This window comes from Mustela nivalis (genome assembly GCF_964662115.1).
Source record: "Mustela nivalis genome assembly, chromosome: X".
NCBI classification, from domain to species: domain Eukaryota; kingdom Metazoa; phylum Chordata; class Mammalia; order Carnivora; family Mustelidae; genus Mustela; species Mustela nivalis.
In genome coordinates this window covers 67,787,919-67,808,194 of record NC_139040.1, presented here as the reverse complement: position 1 = coordinate 67,808,194, position 20,276 = coordinate 67,787,919, and the positions used below count along the sequence as shown (strand labels likewise).

At 47.9% G+C, this 20,276-nt stretch overlaps 1 protein-coding gene across 8 annotated transcripts in view; it reads left to right on the top strand.

The window, feature by feature from the left end:
• Positions 1 to 20,276, top strand: part of NHSL2 (NHS like 2) — an 88,345-nt gene that overhangs the window by 9,853 nt on the left and 58,216 nt on the right. For 2 of the 8 annotated variants that reach the window (XM_082716145.1, XM_082716150.1), the window contains exon 1: positions 1,948 to 2,499. The exons of 5 other annotated variants lie outside the window; for them this stretch is intronic. In XM_082716145.1, the coding sequence (XP_082572271.1) occupies positions 2,457 to 2,499 (43 nt within the window). In that variant the 5' untranslated portion in view covers positions 1,948 to 2,456. Of the gene's footprint in view, positions 1 to 1,947; positions 2,500 to 20,276 lie in introns of those variants that run through there. One more of the 8 variants, XM_082716143.1, reaches the window with a different exon arrangement.

Sequence of the window (20,276 nt, the reverse complement as noted above, 5' to 3'; positions counted from 1 at the left end):
GTACTCTCATTATCTCCTGAAGGGGTTATACAGGTTAGAAACCCCAGATTACATAACAAATATACTGATTAGAAATTGAGGCTCTGAGGCGGTTGGTGATTTGCCCAAGGCACGCAGGTGAGACTGAGACTGGAGCCCAGCGAGTGGAGCTTCCCAGTCTGTCTTCCTAGCTGCTGTGCGAAGCTGTACACATGAGGGAGCTAAGACAGTCAGGCCCCCTTTGCCCTCCACCCACTAGCTGGGCTAAGACTGCACGTCAGTGTCTACGACAAATTAGCGGCTATGGTTCTCAACCTGGAGAGACTTGCAAATACCATCAGTGCTCGGGCTCCACGCCTGAGAAAGTCTGGCCCGGTTAGCCTGAGATGAAGTCCAGCCTGTGGTGAATGCAGAGGGCAGGGTGAGCAGGAGTTTGGGGGAAGCTCCCCAACTTAGAAAAACGCAGCATCTCTCCCATCCTGACAAACAGCTACCTCCCAGCTCGGCTACGCCCTCCAGTTGTGGCCCTATCTCCTTCCTCTCTAACTACAACCAGACTTCCTGAGAGGTGTCTGCACTCCCCTCCCATTTCCCTCCTTAACCTGCTGTGGGTTGGCGTCCAGGAAGCCAGCCTTGCCAAGGTTACCCTTTTGTTGACACAGTGAACATTCCCCACTTGGGCCTCAGCCTACTGAAATCCTTGAATGCTACGATGACATCAACCGTCCCGGCTTCTAGAAACTGACCCTCTCCTGACTCCAGGAAACACAATGCATTCTCCTTGACTGGGAGTTTCACCCATCATTTTAGATAGCTTTTTGTAACAAGCCATACAAATTCGTTCTGAGGATGGGTCTCAGGCCTGCCCTGCCCTTGAGGAACTGAGAGTCTTAGTTGCGGAGGTGCTCAGCTTCCTGGGGGCAACAAGGTGGTTCCTCCAAGTCTGCTTCTCAGCCCTGACTCCTTCCCTCGAGCTGCTTCTCCCATCTCTCTGCATCTCTAACAAAAATAAGAAGGAGAATTGAGCTTTGGCTAGGTCTCTTTTCACCCTCTGAGCAAGAACCCAGGATGGCTCCCTTACGATTAGAAGACAGCTGGTTACTGGGACAAGGTGTGGTTTGTCTGCCTCTGTTTGTTTTGCCAGTTTGGTCATGGAGTCCCTTTGTAATGAGCTTCCGGCACAGGTGACTTATTTCCCGGGCCCTGGTCCATCTAAACACACAGAAACGACTTTGAGCAAGATATATTTTAAGGTTTGGGGGGGGTTCTGTTTTGTTTTTTTGAGGAAGAGAAAGAGTGAACATAGCGGGCCAAGGGCAAAGGGAGAAGGGAGACACAGAGCTCCAAGTGGGCTCTCACGACCCTGAGATCATGACCCGAGCCGAAATCAAGAGTTGGACCCCCCAACTGACTAAGCCACCCAAGTGCCCCTGAACAAGACAGGTTTTAAATATTTTAAAGCCAGCGATTCTCTCATGCCTCATGCCCTGGGAGATAGGCTTTGCTAGAATTTGCAATAGGCTGGAAGGGTGGAGGTGGGGGAAGCGGTGAAGAAGGCCAGCGGGATTCTCCACCTGATGCCATGGAGAGCAAGGCTGGACACGAATCTCATGATTCTCTGCTGTTGGACGTCGGAAGAGCCTCTTTCCCTCTCTGAGCTTTGGCTTTCTCCCCTGTTCTTGGGACGCGCCATGATTAGCTCCTGTGCCTCTAGTGAGGATGCTGGGAGATGACCTCTCCGTGCCGTGGGTGTGATCCTCCGCCAGAGGGGACACTCACTAAGGGCTGGCGAAACCGAACTGAATGGCATTCAGCCGTGGTACAAGGCTCACTCCGGGCCAAGAGAGAAAGTGTGTGTGTGCAAGAGAAACTTGCAAAAAACAAGGCCTATCTCTGTGCACGTCTCTCCTCTGGGAAGGAAGGGGCCCACACAGTGACAATAGACCACGGGCGCTGACTCAGACAGCCAGTTCCTGCTCACTTCCCCTCGCTGCAGGACAGCGGCTGGGCCGAACGGGAGGTCAGCCCTCTGTGGGGCTCCAACTCAGGCCTCTTGCTGAAAACCTTGCCTAGAGAAAGACAAGACCAGCTCGCAGACAGCACCCATCACTGGTCTGCCGTGACGGGACCCACTGGACCAGTGTGGCCGTGGGCAGACGGTGGGGGCGGAAGGAAGCGGGAAAGTAGAGAGAGGAACCTCACTTGTCGAATACAGCCTTGCTCTCCCCAGGCTCTGCAGCCCAGGGACCACTTCACAGGCAGCAGAGCATGTGACCGTTGGGGCCAAACTGACCCAGCCGGGGTGCAGGGAAACGGGGTTTGGGAAGATCCCCTGGGTACCACACTGAGGAGCCTGGGAACCAGGCTTGGAACAGCGTGGAGCTCCTCGGCCCCTGCCCACAGTGCGGGCCCACACACACTTCTCCCTCGCATGACGATTTGCTGGATGTGGCGTCTTGGTCATCCACACCACTAGGATGGAGAGAGCCGAGTCTGTCACCCTCTTCTGGAGCCGGGGAGGTGAGTCGTTGGGGGAGGAGGGGTCGCATGCTCAGCAGAGGGGAAAGGGAAGGAATGGGGGCCCGTGGAGGAGGAGGGGCTTCCTGCACTGGGAGCTATCCTGAGGCAGCCTGCGCCATCTTGGGGTAAAGTGAGTTCCCTTAGGACTAGAGGTATGCCAGGAGGGGCTGCACGACCACTTGGCCGAGGTGGTGTAAAAGGAATTCAAATTTGAGGAGGAGGACAGGGTGGATGTGATCACATCCTAACCCTGACCATCTGGGATTCTAAAGGGATATAAGAGCGACCGAGGAGTCTTTAGGATGTGTGTGAGAAATCCCGTTATCACTTATTTCTACAAATCGACTTCCTGTACTTTCTGCTCATTTGGGCGGGGGGTCGGGTTGTGTGTGGAATGCTGTCTTGGTCAGTCTTGGGGCTTGACCCACCTCTTGGACTCCTGCTGAAATGCGGATTTGTGTGTGTGTGTGTGTACGCGCACAATACCAAAGCATGGGGGGGCAGGGAGGGGCTGGAAAGGGATGCCTAACACTAGTCATCCATTCACCCAGGTTACTAGCCAGGTACCCAGTGCTTCCTAATCCCAGTACCAGCCAGATCTCCTGGCAGTAGGGTAGACTAGAGTTCAGAGTCCCGAGGCACACCAGCCTCCCCCTCTCTGGCTTGGGTGAAGAGGATAAGCCCCGTTAGGGGAGGTGACGCTGCAGTTGCCTGCCCATGGCCATGGCTTGGGGGCTCTGCTCACAGCTGCAGAGGTAGGCTGTGGATAAGGAAGGACTTTCTAGCAGCCTCTCCATGCGCTGTCTTGGAAAGGAGTGAGGGGTCTAGGGGTCTTTGGACAGGCTGTGTTTCCCACAGTCACCAGGCAGGCCCTAGGGAAGACCAGGGCAAGCGAGAGCTGGCTTTCCTCTTCTGGGGAGGAGGAGGGGGAAAGAGCCCTCCCACCTCCACCATGGCCCTGGGATGCAGGCCTGGCCCCACCCTGCAGTGCGCTCCCTCCTCCCACCTCCACAGTTACCTCTCTGGCATCCCATCTCTGTCCCTCCTGCTGGGGTCCCTGCTTCCCCTCTCCAGCCATTGTCCACCCTTTGTGGCCAGAGTGCAACTTTATAAAACGGACCCAGCCACTTCAGGTTCTCCCATGGCTGACCACTATCCACTGGTGAAAGTGCACATTTCTCTCTCTTCTCTTTTGCTTCCTTGCTACTCTAAAAACAGAGCAGAGATAACATCGTTTCTCGCTAACGCAGCTCTGACATTTCATAAATCTGTCCCAGACAACCGGAAAGGGCTATATTTAACCTTCTGTCTTGTAGCTTTTAATGGAGGGACTTGCTTCAGACGCTGCCTTCTAACGCCACAGGAGACCAGAACCTTTTCTTTGTTCTCTGCAGGCCAGGACAGGCCTCTGCCTACAGCTGGGTAATGCGGGCTGCTTGGCCCGCCGGCCACCTCAGAACACCCACCCTTCTCTCTCTCTCTTTCTCTCTCCAGGTGAAGGAGGTCCCTGTCCTACCCCCTGGAGTGTGCCCCCTCACCTTCCTTATCTGCAAATACTTGAAAGTCTCCTTAGGATCCCCATAGCTGGAGAAGTGGGACGGCAGGTGAGCACAAGAATAGGACGGAGAACAGGGCCTGAAGGTGTGGGCCAGACCTGGGGAGAGAGCCAGGAGAGAAGAAGAGGTACTGTCAGGGGTTTTAGTTGTGACCGTAGAGGGGGAGAAGAAGTCCTGCTAAGTAATGTGCCAGACCCTATATACAAAGCTTTGCGCGTCTTGCCTCATGTGACTCTCGCCACAAACCTAGAGAGGCAGGTGCTCTCGTTACCCGCGTCGTACTCCACGGAGGACACTGGCGCCCGGAGCAGTTCGGCGGCTTACCCAAAGTCACACACGGCTTGACAGCGACAGAACTCTCCGCTCTGCCCTGAGCTGTGGAGCCCAGCCCAGTAGATGAGGTGTTCTAATGGCCCGCTGGGATTACTCCCCACCGCTTCCGTAGTCTGCTCTCCTCCGCTTTGCGGACGGCAGCTCCTGGGGCCAGTCACCTTAATCAAGGAGCCATAGTGTTCTTTTCGCTCCCTCTGTCCCCTGGACACCCAGGGTCCTGCTGCTGCCACAGCCCCACCCTTGCCGCTCACTCTCCCACAATGTGGGGAAGGAGGAAACCTTCACTGGGGCCGACCAAAGGGCCGCTCCATCGAAGGGACGGCCCCAGAGCCAACGAGTGGTAATAGAGTGGTAATGACAGTCCCAATTTGTAGGGCACTTTATTGTTTGCCAACCGCTTTCCTAGTCAGCAGAGTTGTAGGGAAGGGAACTCCAAGGTGATCTTACTGGTACACAGTACAGCTTTAAAGGACACTGAATTACAAGGGGAGAAAATTATTCACGGCCCTTCTCTTTCTAGCTTTCTGATCACATCAAAGAGAAGGTCTCAGCGTGGTGCTATTCTTCCATCTTTATAATGCATGCTAATCTTCTTTAGGAACCAAGCTAGAGCAGGCCTCAGGCTCAAAACCACTGACAGGCAGTGATATCTACATAGGAATTAATTACTCCAGTCAGTTTCCACTATATTTACTTTTACAGTGACTTTCTCTTTGGGGCAAGTGAAACTCCTGTATTGGTGTTTGGCTGCCAGAGACAATTTCCTTTCGTAGAAATTTACTTAGGCAAAAGACGTTGCTGTCGAGAAAAAGATGAAATGAATCGTGAACAGAACTGGTGGTGCCCAGACAGGGCAGAGCTCGTCCAAGTGGTACCTGCATGGCGGAAGCTTGGGCACCACTGGAACGTGCCAGTCAATCAGCACCAAGTTCCTCAGCCTGGCCTCGAAGGCCCTGCATGGTCTGCCCCTACTAGTGTCTGGGACGTTGTTGTCCCTTACTTCCTGACCCTCCCCGCAAGCCTGAGGCCTTTGAGCACCCTGTACCCTCTGTAGTCTCTCTCCTGCATCTCTTGACTGCCCATCAAACACAAACTCATTCTTCAAGACTCTGTAAATGGTACCTCCTCTAGGAAGCTGTCCTTTAAGCCAAGCACTAGGTTCGTTTCTTTCTCTATTAGAGTGTCTCTCCATGGCTATAATTATTTGTTTATAGGTCGATCTCTTCTACCCTACTGATTCCAAATGCATTTTATAAGAAAAACTTAGGCAGGGTGGGGAGAGTGGGGTGGAAGAGGGAATACAGATCTGACTCAAAGTGAGGCCTGTGCACAGTGATTAGGCCCTGGGGACAGTCACAGCTCCTGGGATCACTTGGAATTGAGGCTTTCCAGATGCCAAACCAGAGCCTACACAGGCTAGAAAGCCTGTCTGGGGACTGCTGCTGGGGGACTGCTGCAGGTCCCATGTATTGGGGTGCCTTTGGTAATAACACCTAGGATTTAGGGGCACCTGGGTGGCTCAGTCAGTTAAGGGTCTGCTTTCAGCTCAGGTCATGATCCTGGGGGCCTGGGCTTGAGCCCCTTGTCAGGCTCCCTGCTCAGCGGGAAGGTCTGCTTCTCCTTCTCCCTCTGCCCCTCCCCCCATTCATCCCCCCCTTTCTCTCTATCAAATGAATAAATAAATAAATAAATAAAATCCTTTAAAAAAAAAGGCAAACCCACCCACCTAGTATCTAAACAAAGGAGGCAGTACTGGCTCAAGGGAAAAGTCGGGCTGTGACACTGTCCTGGTGACAGCCTCAGCTGACCCCACGAGAAGCTCTGGAACTGGACTGGTCCTTCAGAGTTGTTCTGAGTCAGGGTGAGGAGACCTGGCATTGGATGCAGGCCGCCTCCAGGAAGGACCATGGCCTTGGGCGAGGCAGCGCTCCTCTGAGGAGGCAGCGGGGCAGGGCCCAAAGAGGACTGTCAGCCAGAAGCCCTTGGTCCTGAGGGGACCTGGAGGGCCATCATCGTGTCTACCACAGGAGCCTTGTCAGCGCCCCTCCTCTGAGGTTCAGTGTTGACAAGGCAGGGAAAAGGGATCAGTGGTTTGGAGGACAGAGCATGGTGGCCAAGAGTTGGTGACTGGAAGAGCCTGCTAAACATTTGTTAACAAGAATAAATGGCTGAGGGGTGCCTGGGTGGTGCAGATGGTGAAGCTTTCAGCTCAGGTCATGATCTCAGGGTCACAAGATTGAGCCCTGTGTCGGGCTCCGTGCTCCGTACAGAGTCCGCTTCAGATTCTTTCTCTCCCTCTCCCTCTGACCTTCCCACTTGTGCTCTCTCTTTTCCTCTCTCTCTCTCTCTCTCTCAAATAATTAAATAATTTTTTTTTAAAAAGGAATAAATGGCTAAGTATGATGTTCTAAGCACTGTGCTTAGAGGCAGAGAGCCAGAGACAAACAAGTCACAGGGAACTTCTGGTATAACTGGGATAACAGATACGTAAAGAGATTCTTCCAGAACATTGTGGTAAGTGCTGAAATGTCGACTACAGACCATGCATCCCCAGCACTTTATTCTTGCTTCTCTTGGAGGCCCTATCATAGGACCCTTCCAGCAACCCTCTAGGGCCTGATTTATTGTCCTCACTCTACACATATGACAACTGAGATCCAGCGATTTACTTTAGATGTTATTGCTGACCAGATTCCCCCGAGCCGGGCCGGCCCCTGAACAGTCAAGCTTCACAGCCCATTCCCTCTCTCCCCTACACCGCACAGCCCCTCTCAAAGCCACATGCAGTCCTTTGCACTTGGCAAAGTGCTTATTACATGTATTTCGCCTTGCCATAGCCCTATGAGGGAGCAACATTAAGATGTCAGAAAAAAGTAGGCTTTTACCTTTATTTTCTTAACTTGCCTGCTATGCTTTCAGAAATAGATATATTCTGATCGTATTTAAAACAGTGACATTCTTTTTTATTCTGGCTTTCTTTTTTTTTCCCCTACACATTCTTAACCACCTGTGAAATTCTGCCATTACACTCATCTGTTCTTCCATATCTTGTCTCAAATGTGAGAAAATTATGATCAAGACCCAGTTAGTTCCTTTTGAGCTGTGAAGGGGGGGTAGTTTTGTTTGTTTGTGTGTTTGTTTGTTTTTAATTTCAGCCTCACTCAAAAAGGCAAAAATTTTTTGATTTAAACATTAAAAATATGAAACCAAGAATATCTCTGATTTTATGTGTGATTAATACTCCAGGAGAGGTTTTGACTTGTTTGTTTGTTCGGTGGGAGGGATTGTGTAGGCTGAATAACGGGGCCTTTAGAGGCAAATAAAAATTACCCTTGAGGAGCTGGTTCTTGAGAAGGGCAGCTGCTCCTTGTTTCCTCTCCACCCTGAGGCCACACCCCCTTCCCACCCTTGTGTCCACCCTCCTCCTCAAACTCTAGGCCCAGTCTCTTTCTTCTCTTCTTTCCACACCTAAAAGATTTCCTGTTAACTGTCATTGGTGGCCGCATTTGAGCCTATACCAAAAGAATTCTAGCATCTTTCCCAGTGAGTCCCACTGTGCTCCGTCTGGCTCCAGAGTTCTCCTAAAGCAAGGCTTTTCTCTAGAGTTCTCCCAGCAGAAGCTATCACACTGTAGAAACCCAACAATGGCTCTATGTTACAGAGGACAAAAGTCTCCATATGTTCCCGGAGAGAATAAAGATTCCATGCCCAGTGTGCCTTCGTTTGCCATCACTATCACAGGACTATAATTAAAATTTCCTCTCTCTTTACAACTACTAAAATACCGTGCTGCTCTCATGGATTAGACAAGGGAGCCCTCATTTCTACCCATTTCCTTGACTTCCTCATAAAGAGCTTACAATAAGCGATGGCAGCCAAAGTGGGGTTCAGGGGTCAACTTTATGCTTTAAAGATTGGCAAGATAAATAAATCACCCTTATGAGTGTATAATTTTCAAAGAGTTAAAAACATGGCCTTCATTGAACCATATAATGATCAAATTATCAAAGACTGATTTAACTCATTGATGAGGGAACCAGCATTGTGATAATGCTGATTTTTAGAAAAGATAATGAGACTCTGACAGTTTCTTAAGAAATTAAACACAGAGGGGCACCTGGGTGGCTCAGACCGTTAAGCGTCTGCCTTTGGCTCAGGTCATGATCCCAGGGTGCTGGGATTGAGCCCCACATTGGGCTCCTTGCTCAGAGGGAGTCTGCTTTTCCCTCTCCCTCCATCCCTCCCCCTTCTCATTCTTTCTCTCTCCCTTTCAAATAAATAAAATCCGTAAAAAATTAGGGTACCTGGGTGGCTCAGGCTGTTAAGCATTTGCCTTCAGCTTGGGTCATGATCCTGGGGTCCTGGGATTGAGCCCCACGTCAGGCTGTCCACTCAGCGGGGGTGTCTGCTTCTCCCTCTCCTTCTGTCTCTCCTCCCTGCTCATGCTCTCTCTCTCTCTCTCAAATAAATAAAATCTTTTTTAAAAAAAGAAGTTAAACATAGAATTATCATATGACCCAGCAATTCCACTTCTAGGTATAGACCCAAAAGAATTGAAAACAAGCCTTGAACAGATACTTGGATATGAATGTTCAAAGCAGCATTATTCACCATAGTCCAAAAGCTGAAACAACCTAAATGTCCTTCTGGGATGAATGAATAAACAAAACATGGTATATCCTGATAATAGAATAGTATATGTCCATAAAAGGGAGTGAAGTTGTAATCCATGTGACAATATGGTTGAGCCTTGAGGACATGCTGCTAAGTGAAAGAAGCCAGACACAGAAGAAGAAATGTATGATTCCATTTGTGCAAAACGTCTAGAACAGGCAAATTCATAGGAACAGAGAGTAGACCGGAAGTTACCAAGGACTAGGAAGAGAGAGGAATGGAAAATTAGTGCTTCGTATTTCCATTTGGGGTGATGACAAGTTTTAGAAATGGACAGTGGTAAGGGTCGTTAGTGTGAATATAGTTAATGCCACTGAATACATGTCCAATGATTAAAATGGCTTACTTTATGTTATACCTAGCTTACCACAATAAAAAAAATAGTTAAAAAAAAAAGACACGAAAGACAAAAAGATGTGAGATACTTTAGAAGAATGCTGGAATAAGATCAAAAAGTTGGATACAAGACTTGGTGTGTCTCTAAGATAATAAATCTGTGAACTTTGGTGTTGTCTTTCCTACTGGACAGAAATAACTTTCCTTTCTACCAGAAAAAAATCCTTCACAACTTTCCAGCCTTCTCCAGGGTGACTTTTTACTTTACAGAGTGGACCATAGTCAATAGTGAATAGTCAAGCAGCCTCAGGGACAATATGTTCATACGTTCTGGAAAGAGTGCTCAGCACCCTTGACCGCCTTGTTCTCAAGTTTTCTATCATATTTTAACACCTCAGATAATACATGACCCCCACCATGTGCACGCCCCCATGTGCACCTCCATGAAAGAACCTTAACTTCACTTGAAATCTGAACCCTGATGGCATTACTGTCTTGGTGGCATCTTCTGTGTGGCAGCCAGCAAGGGTTGTCCCAGCCCACACATCAGTCCCCAGTCAGTCCATAATGGCATACATATCACCACCAGACCCATCTTTCAAAGCACGACTTTCATTGTGTTCCTACCACACAGAATTGAAATGACTTCTGGTCTAGCCTGCACTTTGCACACTGACTCATGGAGGCCTCTGGAATCTAGCGGGATAGAGATTTGGAAAGGAGCTTTCAAATCCCATTGCACTCAGCCCCAGCCAGGATGGTCTGTCCCAACTCTTTGCTCTGTCTCAGACCTTTGCTCAGACAGATATTCCGCCTTTTCATCCCTGGCCCATCTCTTATCCTTTTTTTTTGTTGTTGTTTTTAAAGATCTTATTTCTTTTTGACAGAGAGAGACAGTGAGAGAGGGAACACAAGCAGGGGGAGTTGGAGAGGGAGAAGCAGGCTCCCCGCTGAGCAGGGAGCCTGATGCAGGGCTTTATCCCAGGACCCCAGGATCATGACCTGAGCCAAAGGCAGATGCTTAACGACTGAGCCACCCAGGTGCCCCCATCTCTTATCCTAATGGGTCTACGGCGTTTTCCCAAATTGTATTCATCCATATGCCACTGTCATAAATTTTGTTTGCTATCTGCTCTGTATTCTCTTCTCTTCTCTTTTTCTTTTCTTTTCAGTATCTACTCTTGGGGCACCTGGGTGGTTCAGTCAGTTGAGCGTCCAACTCTTGATTTCAGACCAAGTCATGATCTCAGGATCATGAGATCAAGCCTCTCCTTAGGCTCTGCGCTCAGTGCAGAATCTGCTTGTCCTTCTCCCTCTGCTCGTCCCCCATCAAATAGATAAACAAATTGATAAAGAAACAAACAAATAAATAGATCTCTGAAAATTAAAAATAATGTACTCTTTAAAAAAAACTTGGGGGTGCCTTGGTGGCTCAGACTGTTGAGTGTCTGCCTTTGGCTCAGGTCACAATCCCAGGGTCCTGGGATCAAGTCCCACATCAAGCTCCTTGCTCAGTGGGGAGCCTGCTTCTCCCCCTCCTGCCTACAGCTCCCCCTGTTTGTACTCAATCTCTCTCTCTCAAATAAATAAATAACATCTTTTTAAAAAAATTTACTTGCCCAAAGCTGCAGGTTTGATGTGCTTATTAAAGAAAAAACTTATTTGTGTACTACCTGAAATCACATTTATTTCCTGCTTCATTGCGTTGTAGTTGTTTGGTATGTTTGGCCTAACTTGAAGATTGTAAGTTCCTCAAGGACAGGTACCATGGCTTTGGCATCCCTCCAGCACACAACACTGATCTAAGCCCTTGGCATGTCCCCACCATGTATCCTTCGGTTGACTCAATGTCCCATCTTCTTTGGTAAGCTTCTCATCAGAACACAGATGGCTTTCCTTTATGTCCCTTCGATGTGCACAGAAACATTGAAAATGTACTCCCAGTCCTCCAGGGACTGATATTCTGGCTGGGGGAACAAAAGCAGGTGTTCGTGTTGAGACAGGCCAACCTAGCTCCCTCTTGGCCACCCTCTACGTGTGTGACATTGAATAAGAAGCCTCCCTGGCCGTCAGTTTCCTCACGAATGAAATAACAATAATGATAGCACCTGCCTTGCCTACCTCCTAAGACAGACCGGAGGCTCCAGTGAAGCACTAGTCATGTAAGTGAGTTGTACACAAGAAAACGATACCCATAGCTTAGTCAAATGACTCCATGAAAATTAGTTCGCAGCACAGGATGGCCAAATAAAGGTCACAGGGCAGTTTCCCAAACTCCAAAATAGTCCCTGTGGCACTCACTCACTAATGGGCAGAAGGATTCCAGAAAGCTTGCTTGAGATGGGTTGTGAGGCATGAGTGGAAGTTCAATAGTGCTGGAAGTGGGGAGGGGTGGCCTATCCAGGTATGGAGGATGAGGGAAGCAAACTGAGTAAGGGAAGAAAGATGGAAACCTGCTTAGAGCTGGTGAGGAGGCTAATTGGGCCACACAAAGAGAACTGGGAAGGGACAGTGGGAGAAATGCAAGGTGTGCCCATTTTGTGGAGGCCACCAGTGGCAGTCTCAGGTGTTGGGCCTTCCAGCAGAGAGAAGTCAGTGGGTAGCTCTGGAATGAAAGGGCATGTGAGGAAACGACGCTGTAGAATGACGATTCTTGGGTGCCTCGGTGGCTCAGTCAGTTAAGCATCTGACTTTGGTTCAAGTCATGATCCCAGGGTCCTGGGATCGAGTCCTGCATCCGGCTCCTTGCTCAGTGGGGAGTCTGATTCTCACTCTCACCCTGCTCCTGCTCTCTCTCTCTCTTTCACTCTCAAATGAACTTTTAAAAATCTTGAAAAAAGAAGAATGAAGATTCCTCTAAGATCGGACTTCTTGTCTTCCTCTTCATCTATGTACAATGTATGGGTTTTTCTTGTGAAATAAAATTCAGGCTCGTTAGACCAAAAAAATCAAAAGTAAACCAACAAGTATTTAGAGTGAAAAATGAAAGTCCTCTATACCTGTTATCAGCATGTTGTGACTCATTCCAGATCTTTTCTTATTAATATACCTACGTGTGTGTGTGTGTGTATATATATATATGTATATACATATATATACATATATATGTATATATGTATCCTTTTATACAAATGGGTTTCTTTTTTTTTTTGTTTTTTTTTTTTGTTTTTTTAAAAATAGAATTTTGTTTATTAAAGAAATGGAATTTTTTTTTTTCAGGTCTCTTTCTTTAATAAAACGGAACACGAGTAAGCTTTGAATGTACCCCTGGGGATAAAAATATATGTTTATAAAAAATAAAAAGTTAGATTCAAAAAAAAAAAAAAAAAAAAAAAAGAAGAAGAGAAGGAGGTATGCCCAGACCTGATAGGTTTTTTTTTTTTTAAAACCTTGATGGGCAGCAGTATACAAATGGGTTTCTATTGTACCTTTCATACAGAGCTTTGATGTTTTATAAATTTAATATGGACATAATAATGGACATCTTTCTATGACTGGATATCTTTTCTTTCGGAAGGCTGTATAGCATTCCTTAGTAAGATCATGCCACCATTTATTTAACCAATCCCTTATGGATGAAGACTTCTGCAATTAATTGTGCTTTTTCTTTCTACCTTTATGTCTTCAAAGTAACATATGCACGTAGCAAGGGAAACTAAACACTATAAAAGAGTACTTAGTGAGAAAAGTAATTCTCCTGCCTATCCCTATCTCTCCACCCAACCTCAATAGCCTCTCTCTCAAGAAGCGTCTATGGTTACCAGTTTCCTGTGCATCCTTTTGGAAATTGTCTATGCATATATGTGTGTGAGAGAGTATGCATGCATGCATGTGTGTGTATGTGTGTGTGGAGAGAGGGAGGGAGGGAGCAGAGAAAGAGAGAACATTCCATATAAGCACATATCGTGGCAACATGAGTCTTCTTTTATTTTTACATGATTCTTCTTAAAGGCCATGCCGCAATATATCAAACCTATCTTCTGTTGAAAGGGCTTATTGCCAGTACACAGCCATTTCGTGTGCTACTGCCATGTATGTCTTTGTTCATGTATCTTCCTGTGCACTGCATCTCCAGTGTAAATTCCTAGAAGTGGCATTGTTGGGTAAAAAGGAATGTGCATTTATTTATTGTTTTAAAGATTTTATTTATTTATCTGACAGAGAGAGAGAGATCACAAATAGGCAGAGAGGCAGGTGGGGTTGGGGGAGGCTCCCTGCTGAGCAGAGAGCCCAATGTGGGGTTCAATCCCAGGACCCTGAGACCATGACCTGAGCCAAAGGCAGAGGTCCAACCCACTGAGCCACCCAGGTGCCCCAGGAATGTGCATTTAGATTTTTGACAGGTAACGCCAAATGGGCCTCCAAAGAAGTTGTTCTTGTTGATCCTCCTACTGGCCATGAATGAAAGTTCCTGCTGCTCTGTACCTTCTCTCCAATTCATGGCACATAATAAAACCTTTCATCTGCACTGGGAAGAGGGGGAAAACCTGAGCTGGTTGTGCAGGAGTGTGGTCAGGGAAGGCAGCAATTGCATGGTTGTCTTCCATGAGTATGTTGAGACTATCTGAACAGCCCAATGGTAGATGTAACTTCACAAACATTGTGTCCCAGGAACTTGCTGGGGGTACCCGGGAAGGACTCATGATCTGCATCCCCACATAGCACAGGTCCTTGACTGCCAAAGAGGTTCTTTTGTTTCCTGACACCCTCTTCCAGCTTCACCCAGAACCTCTTCTGAATCACCTTGCATGCATCCCCAGCCAGGACTGGGAAGCCTGGATGGCATTCTGCTGGAGACTCGGCCTCCAGCAAAATGCATTTCACAACTGTCCTCATGTTCGCATGCACACACCAAAAGGATGGGGATGCGGACCTCAAGACCCAGGCTCAGAAGCTCAAGGTCAGGCCTTCTGACTCACAGTCCTTTCAGGGTCTGGGTTCCCAGAGTCTGTAGATCAGTTGGCCTCTTCCGGGTTGCAAGAACAAGGATGTGCTTCAGTGTCCTTGGGTGGCAGAGCATGAGTATCAGAAGTCACCAGTAAGTGAAGGAGAGGAAGCCATCTTGGCAGCCATTACCCTTCACGACTGATTCCTCAGGAGCACTGGACGAGCCAAGCACAGTGCTGCCACTTCGACCACTCATCTCTCTGCCACTGCCTCTCCTGCCACTTCCTGTGGTCTTGCGTTGCACGCTCCCCATGGCCTCTGCTTTTTGCTATCTCCTTGGGCATCTCCTGGCTTCTGGGCCAGCCCACCACATGGGCTCCTCCATACATAATACATCACATTGTCTCCCCCAGGAAAGGACTCTCATGGGCTCAGTTGGTCACTCTGAGGTCCGGAACATCCCTATCAGTCTGGGTCCTCATTGCAGAACATTCAGAGACCACTGGGCACTCTCGGTCCCAGCTGAAGATGGCTACCACTGACTCAGGCACGGGCTCCCTAGTCCATTCAGTCATGACCAAATGCACAGTGCCAGGCACATAGTAGACACTCAACATAATATGTATTGAATGAGTGGATAGGAATCACTCCTGTCCACTTTGTTCACAGGGGGGCTGTAGGTGAGGCAGGCACACAGAGCACTGTAGGAGTCCTTTCTGATACATTAGGCGAAAGGCCAAATCTGGTAAGTTAATTACCTGGGTTTCTGATATACTTGTCTCCAAATATAGAGGGGTAGTGTAGTATATGGAGAAGAATGCAGGGCGGGGCACCTAGGTGGCTCAGTAGTTAAGTGCCTGCCTTCAGCTCAGGTCATTATCCCAGGGACCTGGGATCAAGTCCCAAGTCAGGCTCCCTGTTCAGCAGAGAGTCTGCTTCTCCCTCTGCCCACCCCCCACTGGTGCTCTCTCTCTCTCAAATAAGAAAATAAAAACTTTAAAAATAAATAAATAAATAATTTTTTAAGAACTTTAAAAAGTTAAACTTTCTGGCTTTATCCACTAAGCTCCCAGTAAATGAAATTATGCTCGCATTCCTAGAGATACATTTGAATTTCTCATGTCAAATCCTGTCACCTCCAACACTTCCTCTTATTGATGTTCATTACCAAAGGGGAAAAAAAGCCTTTCCTTTCTTTTCTTTCTTCTTGTCCTTTAGCTTTGCCTTTAGACAAAGCCATCTCATCAATTTGGGAACATTCCTTTCAAATACTCACAAATTCGGTCTCGCTCTGTTAGTGCCACACCTGAGTTCTATTTTATTCCCTGGACTATTCCCTTATTTTGATTGGAATTGATTACTGGGAAAGGCACCTGCTCTACAGACATGGGGCTCTGGCCAGGACCCCATGTGGTGGTAGGAAAAGTATCTCTAATGCACAGGCAGTCACAAGTCACGTCCCAGGGAAGGGCTTCTTTACACTGCTTTCTTCCCGAGGCTAAGGTATTCTCTAGAGAGGGTGTCCCACAGGTGATTCACCTCTCCACTAATGGGTGTTGAGATTTAGTTCTTAAAATTCATTCTTATGGGGTGCCTGAGTGGCTCAGTCAGTTAAGCACCTGCCTTTGGCTCACTCAGGTCATGATCCCAGGATCCTGGGATTGAGTCCCGAGTCAGGCTCTTTGCTCAGTGCGGAGCCTGCTTCTCCCTCTGCCCCTTCCCCCTGCTCTTGCTCTCTCCCTCTCTCTCTCAAACAAATAAATAAAATTTTTACAAATAAAATAAAATTCATTCAACAAATAAGTACCCACTACACGCCAGGCAGGAGGTCAGGCCTGGGGATACAGAGGTGAGCAAAACAGACGAGGTCTCCTATTTCCCCTGACTACCAACAGTGTGGCAGTGAGTGTTCTTGTCTCACGTATCTGTGTGTACATGTATGACTATTCCCCTAGTAAAGCTTTGTGACAGCGCAGGTACTGGATCAAATAGTGTGCCAGTAGTTACCTTGGAAACATACCAGAATATTGCCCTCAAAAAAGGCTTAAAACTTTACATGTCACCTTTTCCCTCGCCCATTGCTCTGCTAGGTATGTATCCTAGAGAAACTCTTGCAGGTGAACAGTGGCAAATAGATCATGAGTATTCACGACAACCTTGTTGATGAGAGCAATCAAGTTGAGAAACAACGGGAGAATAGATAAAGGACATTATTGTACATCTCACCAGTGAAAGGATAATGCCTGACCCAGAGCTATTTGTATCTACATGAGTATTTCTCACAGACCTGAAGATGAGCGAAGAAAGCAAACCACAGGGCAGCTGGGTGGCTCAGTCAGTTAAGCGTCTGCCTTCGGCTCAGGTCACGATCCCAGGGTCCTGGGATCGAGTCCCTCATCGGGCTCCCCACTCAGTGGGAAGTCTGGTTCTCCCTCTGCCCCTCTCCATCCTCTTGCTCTCTCTCTTGTGCATGCTATGCCCGAGTTTTCACGTCCAAGAGACCACCAAAGAGCCAAGCACCGATGCAATCGCATGAGGGTTTATTTGACAAGCTTAAGCTTGGGCCCAAGTATACCCGACACAGCGGAGTAGGGACTTGGACCCTGAACCAGATTACAGTCAGAGTTTTTAAAGGCAGAGTAGGGGTGGACTTGGGTGAGGACAAAGGGGATTAGGGATGGCATAAGTCTCTAAGGACTTTCGGAAGCAAGTTCTCCAGGACCTTGAGGGGCTAGCTATTGTTGGGAGAGAGGTTATTTCTTACCAATAATAAAAATCTTCTCGTGAGACCCTTTAGATGTATATCAGTGGGCCATATACTTGGGAATGATTCTCGACACTATCTTGGAGGTTTAGAGATAAAGTTTCCTAAAGGAATTGTTAAAGTAGACTTACAGGATTCTGGTCGGACCTGTCGGGGTAGGGGTCGGTCAGGCTAGGATTGTCCTTAGCAAAACCTCAAGGTGAGGGCAGTTAAGTCCCCAGGGGAGAGCCACTGTGTCTGTTTCAAGGGCTTGTCAGTAGGTGAGGAATTTCCATGATTTTCTTCTGCCTCTGTTTCCCACATCAGCTAAACTTGAGGTGGGATGGCCTTAATTTTCTCAGCCTCCACAGTGCACACACAAAAATAAAGAAATAAAATCGTTAAAAAAAAAAGAAAGCAAACCACAGAAGGATATATATAGTTCTATAGAATGTATGTGAAATTGAAGAATATACAAAACAGTACTGTATATTGCATCTTGTTTATGAGCGTATACAGACTGCATTTGAAAGCGTGCATGTACATCATGGATGCCCAATCAGGAGGACGGCGACCTCTGTCGGGGAGGGAAACATGACTGAGGTACGCAGTGGGCTTCCACTGAACCTGTAATATTTTATTTCTTTAAATAAAAGTTCTGGGGGTCGCCTGGGTGGCTCAGTCGGTTAAGCATCCAACTCTTGATTTTGGCTCAGGTCATGATCTTGGTGCTGTGAGATTAGGGCTCAAGATTCTCCCTCTCCCTCTGGCCCTCCCTCACCCCCCTGCTCATGCTTGCTCTGTCTCTCTCTCTCTCTCTCAAAAAAATGGAAAGAAAAGAAAAGAAACGTTCTGGGGCAAATATAGGGAAGTGTGTTTGTTCCTAATACTTTTCTGTGTGCTTGAAATAGTTCATCATCTAAAAAAAAAAAGAAGAAGAAGAAAAGCAGGGCAGAGGTTCCTGCTGCTCCTTTTTGCAGATGAGGAAACTGAGGCTCAGACAGGTTCACTGCCCAGCACCTCTTGGAGCCCACCCTTTTGTCCAGGGGCCTCATACAGGTACATCAGAGAAACCTATAACCTCTGTGGGAAGAGACCTTGTACCCCGACTTACTGAGAATCCCCTTCTTTCCCAGACTCCAGTATAAATCCTTGGAATGGATTTTTGATTCTTTGCTTCCAGGCCCAAGAGGATGGCCACAGAGTTTTCTTTCTTGCCACTCTAATGCTGGTGCCTGCCTGGCTGTCTGGGGCATCTCTGGGTACACTCAAACCAAGTGTGATGAGCGCTTAGGGCAAAGGTCAGACCGAATTCTGATTTGGCAATGGCTTTTACCATGAGCCCACCATTGCAACATAGGTATTGTGAGAAGTAACAGCATTGCAGAGCACTTTCTGGAACCGCTCTGCCTCTGGCCAGCAGCATTACCCCAATGAATTGACACAATGGGACCATCAGACCTTATCAGCATCACTTGGCCTAAAACAGAAACTAGGAGGGGTAGGAAGGGCTGTCCTCGGTGCTTGGCCCTGTTGCCATGGCCCCTGTTGCCATGGTCCCCAGGCACTTTTGCTTATTATTTCTTTCAATCATTTGTGGCATCCATTAGCAAGCAAGATCTAGAGACTCTTTGAGGCAGACCAGGAAGAGAGTGGTTAACAGCAAAAAATAAGAGAGAGTAGGGCAGTAATTTAAAAAAGTGTGGGTGGAAAGAATTTGGTGCATAGAAACAGGAGGCCCAGAAAACAGGTTTTTGTTTTGTTTTGTTTTGCTTTGTTTTTTAAGGAATCTTCTTGAGATGTCATAGACTGAGGTGGCTGGGTCAGAATCGGCTCAGAAGTACCCATTCTGGAGCTGCCATGTTACAAGAACAGCAACTCCGTGCCCTGGATTTTCCAGAAAAGTCCTAGTTTTGAGTATTTGGTTCTGTTTGTCAGACCGGGAATCCTGCTTTGAGATTCAGAAAATAAGGTCACTGTGGTTATAGGAGCTCTATAAGTCATCCAGGAAAGGCTAATTTAGAATTCACTCTGCCCTAACTAGTTGGCAGGGAATCCCCACAGGGCCTGCCTCTGGGTCCCAAAGGCCCGAGCAAAGTGGCCCTTTAAACCAGCCAAGGAAGTTCTAAGTGCCTCTGGACTCCGTGCCCTTCCACACCCCGATAGCCCTTTAGGGAGGGTGTAAGCAAGAAAAGCATAGGTTTGGACCCCCTTGAGCCCCGAGTTTCAACATGCTTTGCATCAACTCCATCAACTTGAGCAATGCTCTGAGCCTCAATTTCCTCCTCTTTAAAATGAGAACAATACCCATGAAAGAGGGTTTTTCCGAACATCAAATGAGGTGTTAACCTTTCAAGCCTGTACAGATGTTAGCTGTTACAATTCATTCCCCCATTCAACAAATCAGGGTGCCTGGCCAAGGGATACAGCCCAACCCAACGCCCACACGAAAGACAGGGTCGAGTTTCTCTTGGTAAAAGTTGAGTCTGGCTGCCCTGTAGAGTGAGAGGTGGGGAGACGGAGCTGGAGGCCCACTGGGAGCGGTGGCAGCGCTGGCGAAAAGCGGTCAGATTCTGGATCTCTTTTGGAGGCAGAAGAAATGGAACTTGATGATGGACTGACGTTTGGCAGCGAGGAGAAGGCGAGTAGTTTAGCTAATTGTGTGCCTAGGGCTTGGGCCACTGGAGCCAGAAAGACAGTCCCAAGGCTGCTAGGGAAACCACATGGAGGCTGCATTTCTCCTCTCCTCCCCTTTGGTAAAGCAGGGCAACTGAATGGTAATGATTGCGAGGCTTCCGCCTGGGTGATCTGCCCAGGGTCCTTAACTTTTGTTCACTTCAGTGCTCGCATCAGTTCACTTCAAATTTTGGGTCAGTGTTTCTGGTTCTGAGAGGCTAGAAGAGAAGAGAGCCCGCAAGGCAACGGGAAGACGGGAAGGGTCAAAGACAAGGCTGGATTTGAGAACACAAGCTAACCATGCTTTAGAGTTTTCAGGGGAATTTCACACCAAGTATGTGAAGTCATATTTTGCTAATTCGGGCCCAAAGCCATGTCCTGACTCCCCCAGTCCAGTGCTTTGACTGTTTACCGCACTGCCAGATCCTTAACATTTGGAGCAGCGGGAGGGGGAGGGGAGCGCGTCTCTCCATGAAAAAGAAGTTCTAATAGACATTCCAGGCCCTTCTGAATTGCGGCGGTTTGTTCCATTTGCATTGAGAACGATGGGTAAAAGAAAATTTGCTCTTTTC